General features: G+C 47.5%; 1 protein-coding gene across 1 annotated transcript in view; it reads left to right on the forward strand.

Moving 5' to 3' along the window:
• The first annotated feature begins 851 nt into the window (after window positions 1-851).
• The window catches only part of LOC132567472 (phospholipid-transporting ATPase ABCA1-like), a 146,893-nt gene continuing 134,505 nt past the window's right edge, over window positions 852-13,239 (forward strand). The window contains exons 1-6 of the mRNA XM_060233147.1: window positions 852-963; window positions 2,884-2,977; window positions 3,499-3,640; window positions 6,592-6,719; window positions 9,304-9,425; window positions 12,987-13,175. Coding sequence (XP_060089130.1) covers window positions 898-963; window positions 2,884-2,977; window positions 3,499-3,640; window positions 6,592-6,719; window positions 9,304-9,425; window positions 12,987-13,175 — 741 coding nt within the window. The 5' untranslated portion in view covers window positions 852-897. The remainder of the gene's footprint in view (window positions 964-2,883; window positions 2,978-3,498; window positions 3,641-6,591; window positions 6,720-9,303; window positions 9,426-12,986; window positions 13,176-13,239) is intronic.

Here is a 13,239-nt window from a genome sequence, read left to right on the forward strand (position 1 = left end):
ATGTTTTTATGAAGGCCTTAGTCTCTATGCCCTGTTGTTGTCCCTCCAGAGGAGCTGATTGGCCACTGTGTGAGAGAGGATGCTGGACTGGATGGACCCTCATTGGTCTCATCCAGCAGGGCTTTTCTGGTATTTTTATGAAGGCCTCGGTCTCTATGCCCTGCTTGTTGGCTCTCCAGAGGAGCTGGTTGGCCGCTGTGTGAGAAAGAGGATGCTGGACTAGATGGGCCACTGGTCTGATCAGAAGGCCTCTTCTTATGTTCTGATACAGGGTGGTGGGCACAGCCACAAAATAGTTGTGGTTGGTGGTCCAAGAGGCAGAGCCACAGAAACATAAAGGACACAAGTGATGAGAAGTAATTAATAAAACCCAACGAGGGAAAGAAGAGTGAGAGAGAGAATAAAACTAATGCTCTGGGGGGAGCTGTCAAAGCAAGAACATTATTTTAAGCTGAGCAGCCAATCAGATCTCCAGTGGCCAGTCAGAAACCCTGCTGGGTAGGAGTCCTCCTTGACCCCAGACGCTTTCTAAAAATACTAGGCAAGTACCTGGAAAGGACTTTGTGAGTCTATGGGCACCACATTGGGGTCTCTTGATCTAAAGTAACGTATGCCATGAGCAATAATTCATTCTCCGAGCAATGGAGTAGGGAGCCCATGGCTGGAAGAATGAATCAGATTCTGTCCTTCTAGGATGGTTTTTGCATTTTAACTGCACATGCTTCCCAGACTACCTTTGCCTCTTCATGGACTAGAAACTTGCTTTGTAACTTGTGGTTCTCCAGGAGGTTGAATGCTATAGAATTGTGGAAGCCCTAAACTAACCCATTTTACTTGTGCCTGAAGGCGAACCAGCCAGCTTTCCAGAGAGCATGACCCTGAAGAGAGCTTTACAAGATGGGTATCGGCATCCAGCTGGCGTTGTTGATGTGGAAGAACTTCACGTATCGGCGTAGGCAGACGGTGCGTTGTTCTGGAGAATTCTAGTTCTGTTTCCCTAACCTGAAATGGCTCCTCAGGGCTGCTTTTTGCCCTGTTGAAATCTGAGGCTGCTTTTGGGTTAGCAAAAGGGTGTGAGGATGCTAATAACACCCCTCCATGTGTATTCGTGGCCTAGTCCAAGTTGGACCCTGTGCACCTGAAGATTAAGTACAAAAATCTGTGGAGAGCTCTGAATGCAAAAGCTCCCAGAGGGCATCTGGTGAGACCCTGAGAGAGATCAAAGGCAAGGTAGGGTGTGGGCTGGATTTAACAATCATGCAAGTATGTCCAGATCCCGTGAATGGAAAACCATATGCCTGGTAGAACCTGTGAAGCTGCCTTATTTTGTTTTACTGTGAAATACTACTGTGTTTTGTTTTACTGTGAAATACTACACACTCTCACTCTGTGTAGAAACAATATACAATTGTATTCAATATGTATTCAGTGAGAATGCTATCAAATGCTGCAAGATAGAGACTGGCAGTGGCATTTCAATAAGAGATTCTATATAAAATATTAATTTGGAAGGCCAAGATATGAAATACAGCACTACAACCCTATTGAACCCATAAATATAAAAGGCGGTCCCCTGAAGAAGGGTTCTTCCTGAAACGAAATGGACCGGTTCTTTTTATGATTCGTTGGACTTCAATTAATTTTTAATTGTTTGGACAGTAGGAGTGTTGTGGACGAGATGGTTTTTTGTCTGTATCATTGAGATATTTACAAGAGGATATGTTTTGGAAAAGACTGAATACATATTGAATACAATTGTATATTTTTTTCTACACGGAGTGAGAGTGTTATTTCAGTTTCCTTACCTCCGTGGTCCCGTTCTCCGCTGACGTTATTTTATTTTACCTCATGTATAACCCACCTTTCTCTCCAAAGCGACTTACATTGTTTTCCTCTACTCCATTTTATATTCACAACAACCCTATGAGGTAGGCTAGGTCAAGAGAGTGTGACTGATCCAAGGTCACCCAGTGAAATTCCATAGCAGACCTGGGATTCAAACCTGGGTCTTCCCTGATTCTAGACCTACACTAATCATTGACCCATGCTGGCTTTATGCTGAGTCAGATCAACAGATCATTCTGCTCTGAGGCCCCTGTAGTTATCAGGGAATTCCTGGGCAGAAGGGGAAAAAAATCTGTAACACCTGAGTCAGGAGGCCTGCATGGCCCCACCTCTTTACCTACATATCCCCACCCAGGTCTTATCCTTGGTCACACCAGAGTGATGTGGTTTTGCTTTTGCCTGCCCACAGAGTCCTTAGTGCCCATGTAGCCCCGTGGCGCAGAGTAGTAAAGCAGTCAGACTCTCTGCTCATGACCTGAGTTCAATCCCGGCAGAAGCTGGGTTCAGGTAGCCGGCTCAAGGTTGACTCAGCCTTCCATCCTTCTGAGGTTGGTAAAATGAGTACCCAGCTTGCTGGGGGGCGGGAAGTGTAAATGATTGGGGAAGGCAATGGCAAACCACCCTGCAAAAAGTCTGCCGTGAAAACGTCGTGATGCGACGTCACCCCAGAGTCGGAAACGACTTTGCACTGGGGACTACCTTTACCTTTTTAAACATCACCTGCTGTTTGCTAGAGTAACCTTCACATCCATCTACCCCCTCTATGTCCCTTTTCCTCTTTTGCTCCCAGACGCCTGTGCACCTAGTTTGCATATTTTGTATCAGACTTCACTTCCCACCCCTGGTTTTACAAGCAAAAAATTTCCTAGAAAAGCCTCTTGGAAATGTAGCTTGGAGACTCCAGTTAGTTCAGAATACTGCAGTTCTGCTATCAGAGTTGCTGGAGCAATGCGTGCTGTGCCCCTTCATTTACTTCTTTGGCTGCCCATCAGTTGCTTTTACCTAAAGTCCTTTATCGACTGCCTTCTTTCTCCCTAGGTCCAGCTAATTGTGGAAGTCCTGTGGCCCCTCTTCTTATTTTTCATCCTCATCTCGGTGCGGCGCTCTCACCCGCCTTTTGAGCAGCATGAATGTGAGTCCAAAGGAGCGCTCCTGTGGGTCAGGGCTGGCTGTCCCTTGAGGTTTGGGGTGGAGAAATGGCTTACAGGTTGGGTTGGTTTCCAGGACACCTGATGTCCGTGTTTTGGTTTTTGGTTGGGAGAGCCAGTTTGGTGTCGTGGTTAAGTGTGCGGACTCTTATCTGGGAGAACCGGGTTTGATTCCCCACTCCTCCACCTGCACCTGCTGGAATGGCGTTGGGTCAGCCATAGCTCTGGCAGAGGTTGTCCTTGAAAGGGCAGCTGCTGGGAGAGCCCTCTCCAGCCCCACCCACCTCACAGGGTGTCTTTTGTGGGGGAGGAAGGTAAAGGAGATTGTGAGCTGCTCTGAGACTCTTCGGAGTGGAGGGCGGGATACAAATCCAATATCTTCATCTACCTCACAGGGTGTCTGTTGTGGGGGAGGAAAATAAAGGAGAATGTGAGCCGCTCTGAGACTCTGAGTGGGGGGCGGAATATAAATCCAGTGTCGTCGTCTTCTTCTCCCATTGCGTAGGTCACTTTCCAAACAAAGCCTTACCGTCCGCTGGGACTTTGTCGTGGATTCAGGGCATCATCTGTAACGTGAATAACCCCTGCTTCCGGTACCCGACCACCGGAGAAACGCCAGGCTTGGTGGGGAACTTCGATCATTCCATGTGAGTAGAGGGCCATGAATTTGGGGTGCGTTTTCCCCCTCTCCATGTAGAACAAAGGGTGCCAGTTTGGTGTAGTGGTTAAGAGTGGTGGACTGTAATCTGGAGAACCGAGTTTGATTCCCCACTCCTCCTTTTCCACATGCAGCTGCTGAGTGACGTTGGGCTAGTCCAAGTTCTCTCAGTGCTATTCCCTTGAGAGCAGTTCTCTCAGAGCTCTCTCAGCCCCACCCACCTCGCAGGGTGTCTGTTGTGGGGAGAGAAAGGGGAAGGAGATTGTAGCCACTCTGAGACTTCAAGTGAAGGGCAGGGTATAAATCCAATCTCTTCTTCTTTTCACAACAATAAACAAAACTAGGAGCTTGTATTTATTTTTAATGGAATAGAAAACATGATTAAAAATAAGGAAGAGGGTATCCTGTGAAGACAAATCCCACCCCCCTCTGATCATCTCCCTATTTTAAAACATATTTCTGCACAAACATTAGCCTTACTGATTTGGGAGCCCCCCCCCTTCCACGGTTTCTTTTCCAAAATTGTTTTTTTGTGCAAACTTGGGGATTTTAAAAAATCAGCTGTAGCTGGATTTTTAAAAACCTTCTCTAGGGGCCAGCCTTTGCCTTTTGGAAATGAGGATGGGGAAATCTAAAATGAGTGAGAAAGCTCATCAACATGATTTTTGTTAGCCACCATGAGCTCCACAAAGGAGAAAGGTGACCAAGAAATATTTTAAGTAAAAATTAATATATTTTCCCATTGTGCTGTATTGGCAAGACAACGTGATGTGACAGAGCAGGGGCTCTGTAACCCTTCCCTGGGTATTTTCACAAATCAAAAGATTTAAGCACTGAACACCAGTGCACAGACTCTTATCTGGGAGAACCGGGTTTGATTCCCCACTCCTCCACTTGCAGCTGCTGGAATGGCCTTAGATCAGCCATGGCTGTTATAGGAGTTGTCCTCGAAAGGGGCAGCTGCTGGGAGAGTCCTCTCAGCCCCACCCGCCTCACAGGGTGTCTGTTGTGGGGGAGGAAGGGAAAGGAGATTGTAGGCTGCTCTGAGGCTCTGTCCTTGAAAGGGCAGCTTCTGTGAGAGCCCTCTCAGCCCCACCCACCTCACAGGGTGTCTGTTGTGGGGGAGGAAGGGAAAGGAGATTGTAGGCTGCTCTGAGGCTCTGTCCTTGAAAGGGCAGCTTCTGGGAGAGCCCTCTCAGCCCCACCCACCTCACTGGGTGTCTGTTGTGGGGGAGGAAGGGAAAGGAGATTGTAGGCTGCTCTGAGGCTCTGTACTTGAAAGGGCAGCTTCTGGGAGAGCCCTCTCAGCCCCACCCGCCTCACAGGGTGTCTGTCGTGTGTGTGGGGGGAGGGAAGGTAAAGGAGATTGTGAGTTGCTCTGAGACTCTGAGATTCAGAGAGAAAGGTGGGATATAAATCCAATATCTTCTTCTCCATCTTCAAAGCATCCATCTGTGCGCATCCCGTTGCTCAAGGTGATGAGCATTTAGCCAGGAAATAGTCATACAATGATTTTGAAAGAGAAGAGACCCTTTCCTCAATTCCATACCAGTTTAAAGTGGCTGGCGGTGTTACACCTCAAACAACTTTTTATTGGGGAATATTAATATTTCTTAGCTCAAAATGGTAGGCCTACGAGAGGTGAGGTGTATGGGATCTATATCTTTGTCTACGGAGATAGACCACTGAAAATCCTTTGGTTAATAATGGATTTTATTATAGCATAGGGTTTCAAATAGTTACATCTCAATCAAACAATTCAAGCATACAAGAGGAATACAAGAGGTTAGCTGAATAAGCAGGATGGGGGAGGGTGATACAATACCTAGATCTTGCAGGGTAGACTCAGTCAGAGGAAATGCAAGGCTTCTGGAGGGAGATTTCTCTTGAGAGGAAGGGGGGGTGAGGGTAGGAAGGGGGTGGAGGAAGGAGAGGGTGAAGGGATTCCCTTTTTCCCTTTCTTCCCACGCTTCTCGCTGTGCTGCCCCTTTTTCCTGTGCTTTTCCCTGTGCTGTGCCCTAACCTGACAGGTTGGGTTGTCTGTTTTCTAGGGTAAATTACGTCACATCACTCAATTCCACTACCCAATGAGGGAGCAGAGTGTCACACCAATGGAAAGTCGGGGTGTCATATGTGTAATAGCCAATCAGAGACCATTCGTATCATAGATCCATACCCCAACATAGGCATTTTAATTACACTGGCCAAATGACTTTATGGCCTTGTTTTTCCCAAAACTGGTTCCTTTGAAGCTCCCCAAAAGTGATAGATTTCTCTCTTAGTGTCAAACATGGATGGGCATCCATCAAGTGGTCAGGGGACTGGCTGACTTTGATGGCCTTAGCAATTAATTAAAGAAAAATAGAAACTTTGTTAAAAGTCAGAATTGTGAGATCAGTTTACAGGTTATACCACACATTCACAACAAAAGGAGTGCTTAGCCTCTAACCTTCCTGCTGTCTTGTCCTGAGGATTAACAGACAGACACAAGCCATTTATTTGTGTTGGAGGTTTCCTGGGTCATTCTTATTTCCTTATGCTTTGATAACAGGACTTTTAAAGGTTGCCAAAAGTGAAGGAATTTTTATGGCACTGCCCACACCACCTCTCTGAGCCCGAAACTTTTTCACTCCCAGGAGCAGAAAGATGGACGCTTCTCAACCTTTCAGCTGGCATCATGTTGTTCTGGCCTGTGAACCAGAATCACATTACAGACCTGCTTTGGGGTCAAGAAGGAACTGGATTTGTCTCCCTTATGTGCAAGAAAGACCATTCCAATTCAAATGGGCATTGCTGTATCCAATTAATATTCTAGGGTTACATTGCAATATCACATTCCAGGGGTGCATGGCTTGGGAATAAGTACAGGGGTGTCTTCTTGGGTATCAGCGGGTCAGATGAAAAACCATGAGGTTTAGCCTGTGTTGTCTTCCCTGGCAGCCTCTTTCGCCTGTTTGCGGACGCCCAGAAGATCCTCCTCCATGTGAATAACGGGCAGGTGAAGGGCAGTTTCTCCCAGCTTCTGTCTGCTTTGCAACAGCTCAGTGGCAATGGAAACCTGTGGGCAGGTAAGGATGTTCTCAGCTGCCAGGTTACAAGTGCAGAGGAAAAGAAGTGCAGTATCTGTGCACACGTAATGCTGCTGAAGGTGCAAAAGAGCACCCAGATGCTCTGCTGTGTTGCCACAAACAGGCTCTCTGCCAGCCAGGTGAGGTGAGCTGTTTGTGGGAGCTCAGACCTGGGAAGGGTAAAGCCTTTTCATGCCCAGACCTGGGAAGGGTAAAGCCTTCAGTAGCTCTCTAAGGCAAGCCAGGGCCTAGGCTTGGGGATACGTGGGTTCAGTCCCAGCTGAGCTACAGAGGGCGGTGAGTGGCCTTGGCCAGTCACTGTCTTGCAGTCCCGACTACCTCGCTGGGTTATTGGGAAGATAAAATGAGAAAACCTCCTCAAGTGTGCTGCATTTTCGTGTAGTGGTCAAGTGTGCAGACTCTTGTCTGGTAAAACCGGGTTTGATTTCCCACTCCTCCACTTGCAGCTGCTGGAATGGCCTTGGGTTAGCCAGAGCTCTCGCAGGAGTTGTCCTTGAAAAGGCAGCTGCTGTGAGAGCTCTCTCAGCCCCACCCACCTCACAGGGTGTCTGTTGTGAGGGAGGAAGGGAAAGGAGATTATAGGCTGCTCTGAGACTCTGTCCTTAAAAGGGCAGCTTCTGGGAGAGCTCTCTTAGCCCCACCTGCCTCACAGGGTGTCTATTGTGGGGGGAGGAAGAGAAAGTTGTAGGCCGCTCTGAGACACTGTCCTTGAAAGGGCAGCTTCTGGGAGAGCTCTCTCAGCCCCACACACCTCAGAAGGTGTCTGTTGTGGGGGGAGAAGATACAGGCAATTTTAAGCCGCTCTGAGTCTCTGAATCAGAGAGACGGGTGGGGTATAAATCTGCAGTCTTCTTTTTGTCACTGCCCTCCATTTTGGCTTCCTTTGACTGTCATTAGTCCTTCCACTGGTTTTATTCTGATCCCCTTCTGTATATTTTTATGTTGCTGATTCTTTTATAACACAAATGTTCTCTGCTTTGTTGCTGATTATTTATCTTTTGCTTTTGTGATCCAGGTGTTTCTAGTAGTTTTTTAGATTTAAAACATTTCAGGGATATTTTGTGGCAGTTGTTAGTCAATGTGGTTAAAGTTATTAAAGTACACCAAGTTCTTATCTCAAATCTATTGGTAGCGGCGAAATCCATGATTTTCTTTAAGTGGAGATCAAAACAAGCTCTGTCAGTCTTGTGTTGGTTTTCCAAGATTTGGGACAACCTTATAATGGAAAAAAAATCAAAGACTGTATCCATCAATCTGACTCAGGGCCTCGATACTCAAAAATCACAGAAAAATTGTTTCCTTTTATTCAGTACACTGCAGCAAATGACATTCAGTCTCAAAAACTGGAAGATTTTGAACTTATTTTCTTATGTTTCCATCCCCCCCACACACCTTTTCCTCTTTCCTTACTTACATGTGCTAGTTGTGGTCTGTACCTTATGGAGTCCTCTTTTTTTCTTAATGCAAATAGATTTACATTCCCAAGTCATAATACTTCCATAATATTTTATACTCTTCATTTGACTGGTTACCTTCCAACGATGAAAAGCACTTAACATTTCTGCCTAGTCATCAGTTACTTCTTTCTCTATACAGATATTATGGATTGTTTGATAGCTTCTCTGACATATGTGTAATTCTTGTATTATTCAGAGTTTATTTTCAGTGAACATCTATATGTTTTGACAGTACTGTATGATCTATTGAGCTTTCTTCTTTTTTAAAAAAATCAGTAAAAATGTTAATTTAAAAAAAATATTAAAGTACTGGGAGACCTGGGTTCAAATCCTTCCTCAGCCAGTCTCTCTCTCTTAGCCCAGGGCCCCCCACAAGGTGACCAGTCTCTCTCTCTTAGCCCAGGGCTCCCCACAAGGTGACCAGTCTCTCTCTCTTAGCCCCCAACCCCTGGGCCACAGACCAGTACTGGTCCATGGCCTGTTAGCAACCGGGCCATGAGTTGTATAATTATTTCATTATATATTACAATCTAATAATAGAAATAAAGTGCACAATTGTATCATCCCAAGACCATCACCCTCCCCTGGGCCATGATAAAATTGTCTTCCATGAAACCGGTCCCTGGTGCCAAAAAGGTTGGGGACCGCTGTCTTAGCCTAATTATCTCTCAAGGTAGTTGTAAGGATAAAATGAAGGGGTGAAGAGAGAGAGAGAGAGAGAGAGAGAGAGAGAGAGAGAGCCATATATGCTATGAGGAATGTGTACTGTGCAAAGGTGGGATAAAAATCAAATAGGTAAAGAGTCAACAGAAATATCAGTCTTAAAAATGTAGGGTCTAGGTGTCTTAAAGAAATAAGGCATGAAGAAAGGGAATGCAGGAGTCCAGAGAACCTTTCACATGAGCTGACAACCTTCAGCTGAGTAGCTGTTTATACTCAGAGCAGCCTATTCAGTTGGAAGTTGCTTGACTTGTGTTCCAATCGTGGCATAGACTATGTGCTTCTTCCCTTTGCATTGGCCAGACGAGTGGTGAGCCAGAGGGCCATGGGTTCAAGTCCTGCGTCTCATGGTCATTCTGAATCTTGAATTCCTTTTTCTTTGCCAGCGGTTCCGGTCAGGGCCTACTTGAGAGAAAATGAGACTTTCTCTCAGTTCCTTGAGGTGAACGCCTCCCTCCCACCCGCCTCGGTGGAGGACCTGCTTGGGGCGGAGCTCAGCCCACGTGTGGTAAGTAAAAAGCAAGTTGCTTTTTTGGAGGGATGATGAGGACTAGAACCTTGATGTGACTCCTGCTCGGCGCAGCAGTCATGAGAGACAGAGGCTCAAGGTGTTTTAGGGTAGAATCCACGGCACATCTGTTTAAAAGAATCTCCTTTCCTAAGGAGCTGCTGCCAGAATAGAGACCCCTTGCTTAAGAGCAGATGTCTGCATGGTTTCAGAAGGTAACTCAATAGCTGTCACGGGCTGGGGCCGGGTCAGGCAAAGTCCAGGGGCAGTCCAAGGTCTGTAGCCGGTGAGCAAAGAGGGTCCAAGGTGCCAAAACCAAATCACAGTCCAGGTATCGCAGGTCAGAGGTTCAGAAGCCGAAGTCAGGGGGTCCAGAAGTCAAAGCCAAAGTCAGGGGGTCCAGAAGCCAAAGTCAAAAGCCGAAGTGGATGCTAGAACGTCAGGTAAGTAACTAGTTGCTTCCACAAAGCCTCCTCCCAAAGCGCACAGCTATATAGCCCTCTGCTGTCTGTTGCCCATTTGGGCTAATTGCTGGCTCAGAGAGGCAGCCAGGATCCTGCTGAGACTCAAGCATCCTCACTCCTAGAAGGGCCAGAATCCTTTCAAAACTCAGGGCTCAGGGAGCATCTTGCTCGTGAGCGTGCCGCCCTCCTCCGATCCCTGAGGTCCTGACGAAGGCGGTCACGCTCACGAGCCACCCGAGAGGGCGAGGCAGGGGGGCTTGGATCTTCTCCAGCAGGAGGCAGGGGCACTGGTGCAGTTTCTTCCGCAGGCTCAGCTTCTTCTGCAGGGTCCCCAGTACCCATGACAATAGCAGAACTAGGGTTGTCAGCTCTGAGCGACTCATTTACATATTAGGCCACACCCCTTGGTGTCACCATTGTTTCACACAGGGTTTTTGTAGAAAAAGCCCAGCAGGACCTCATGCATATTAGGCCACACCCCCTGACACCAAGTCTGCCGGAACTGCGTTCCTGCTAAAAAACAAAGCACTGTTAAGTATTAAATAATCAATAGAAGGTAAAATGTAGTTATTAATATAAGAATAGATTGATTCTGGCCACGATCAGATGGGCTGTTTGGTCCGATGTGGTCCCTTCTCCCTACCGGATTTAATATGAGTGTCCAGATAGTAACATCTGTCCCCCATTCCGTACCCCCTCCCGTCCTTACCCTGAACTTTTCTGACCCCTGAGAAAGTCCGGTATTTACAGCTCTAATTGTTCCACCGCACATTTCCGGCCATCTAGTCACCCCATTGCATGCTCAAGTTTGGTGAGTGGTTAAGTGTGCGGACTCTTATCTGGAAGAACCGGGTTTGATTCCCCACTCCTCCACTTGCACCTGCTAGCATGGCCTTGGGTCAGCCATAGCTCTGGCAGAGGTTGTCCTTGAAAGGGCAGCTGCTGGGAGAGCCCTCTCCAGCCCCACCCACCTCACAGGGTGTCTGTTGTGGGGGAGGAAGGTAAAGGAGATTGTGAGCCGCTCTGAGACTCTTCGGAGTGGAGGGCAGGATATAAATCCAATATCTTCATCTACCTCACAGGGTGTCTGTTGTGGGGGAGGAAGGGAAAGGAGATTGTGAGCCGCTCTGAGACTCTTCGGAGTGGAGGGCGGGATACAAATCCAATATCTTCATCTACCTCACAGGGTGTCTGTTGTGGGGGGGAAGATAAAGGAGATTGTGAGCCGCTCTGAGACTCTTCGGAGTGGAGGGCAGGATATAAATCCAATATCTTCTTCTTCTCAAGACATCTGGAGAGCTGCGATTTCCACTCCCTGGCCACCATCCCCCCCCCCCCCTCAGGTTAGTGATGTGCGCATAACTGCATATTTGTCCATGGTAAATAAATGGTTCTGCACATGCATAAAATGGAGGGGTTTTTTTGTTTTTAAAAAGGGTGGTGTGTCTGGTTGCTCCCTTTCCGGAACAAATAGTTCTGGAGATATTAGAGGTGCAGGCAGACCACACCAAGCCTACCATCCGATCAGGACCCAAATCTACTTTAATCTCTTTTATTTTTCCATATATACTGTATTAGAATTTCTATAGTTTTGATTTATCCACAGTAGTTTTAATTCTTGTTGGTTAACCCCCCCCCCCAAAGTTGAGCTTCTCGGGATCATAAATGCTGCATCAGTTTTGAAGAAGAAAACTGCAATTTTATACCCTGCCCTTCTCTCTGAATCAGAGACTCAGAGCGTCTTGCAATCTCCTATATCTTCTCCCCCCCACAACAGACACTTTGTGAAGTGGGTGGGGCTGAGAGGGCTCTCCCAGAAGCTGCCCTTTCAAGGACAGAGGCTCAGAACAGCCTACAGTCTCCTTTCCCTTCCTCCCCTGCAACAGACACCCTATGAGATAGGTGGGGATGAGAGAGCTCTCCCAGAAGCTGCCCTTTTAAGGACAGAGGCTCAGAGCGGCCTACAATCTCCTTTCCCTTCCTCCCCCACAACAGACACCCTGTGAGGTGGGGGGGGCTGAGAGAGCTCTCACAGCAGCTGCCCTTTCAAGGACAACTCCTGCGAGAGCTCTGGCTAACCCAAGGCCATTCCAGCAGCTGCAAGTGGAGGAGTGGGGAATCAAACCCGGTTCTACCAGACAAGAGTCTGCACACTTAACCACTTGGCACTACACCAAAATGCAGTACACTTGAGGGGGTTTTCTCATTTTATCTTCCCGATAACCCAGCCAAAACTCCTGAGATTAAAGGGGGGGGTATACATTCTAGTGCCAGATCTTGGAAGAAGGGCAGCCTGATATGGCGTTGGACAAATGATGTTGTGAAGAGCATGGCTGAAGAGAGGCAGCATAGAACCATTTAAGTATAAATAGATTAATTTCCTGATGACGATTAAGAGGGGTCATTTTGTAGAAAAATAAGTGGTGGAGCTCATTAGCATAACTCATTAGCATATGCCACCCCCCACCAGGCAAAAGCAACCTGACGCAAGAAAGGAGAGCCCCAGGTGAGCAAGGACTGCTTGGGCTGGCTAGAGATCCAGCCAGCCTAAGCAGGCCTCACTTACCTGGGGCTCTCCTTGGCCACCCCCCTTCCCAGAATCAAAAGGCCAGCAAGCCACCCGCCACCCCAAATCACATAAGAAGTGTGGGCTTCTCCAGGGGTTCATGAGGGCTGCTGGGGGCGTGCAAAGCCCCTGGTGGCTGGCTGCTTGCCTGCTTTCCTAATCCGGGGATTGTTATGCAGCTGCACCTCCTATTCAATGGACTAGGTGGGGAGGAGGAGGGGGTACCCTCAGAAAGGTTCAGGAGCTGTGCTCCTGTGAGTTCCTGCTGAATTCAGGGCCTGACGATTACTGTTGATTTGCCCTGTATGAACAGTATTATTGCTATTGCATCCACCCTGAGCAGTTAGAGTGTTGGAGAACATTCTCTGACCACTACACCAGCACAGTCAGGAAGAGCAGCTTGAGTACAGACCACTGGGGAAAATCAGAAACTTTTGTTTTTTTTCTGTTATGGAATATGGAATTTGTTGATGTGGTCTAAAATGTGCACAGTTTTCCCTTTGACTAACTACCTGATTTCTTTCCTTCCAGTTCTCTCGCACTGGCTTGTCCTTAAAAGAGATTGTTTGCAGCCGGTCGATTCTCGCAGAGTTTCTGGCGGTGAAGGGAGCTGGGGCTGCTGAGGACCTGCAGAAGAGGCTGTGTGCTTTACCTCCACCCACTCTCCAGGCCTTGGAGCGCAGCTTCATCTCTCAGGCAGACTGGGTCAAAATATTTGCAGTTAGGTGGCAAAGGGACGTGAGTGTATCTTGAGGGTTCGTCGCATGATCTGCTGCAATAAATC

The sequence above is a fragment of the Heteronotia binoei genome, chromosome 2 (genome assembly GCF_032191835.1).
Source record: "Heteronotia binoei isolate CCM8104 ecotype False Entrance Well chromosome 2, APGP_CSIRO_Hbin_v1, whole genome shotgun sequence".
Classification (NCBI taxonomy): Eukaryota; Metazoa; Chordata; class Lepidosauria; order Squamata; family Gekkonidae; genus Heteronotia; species Heteronotia binoei.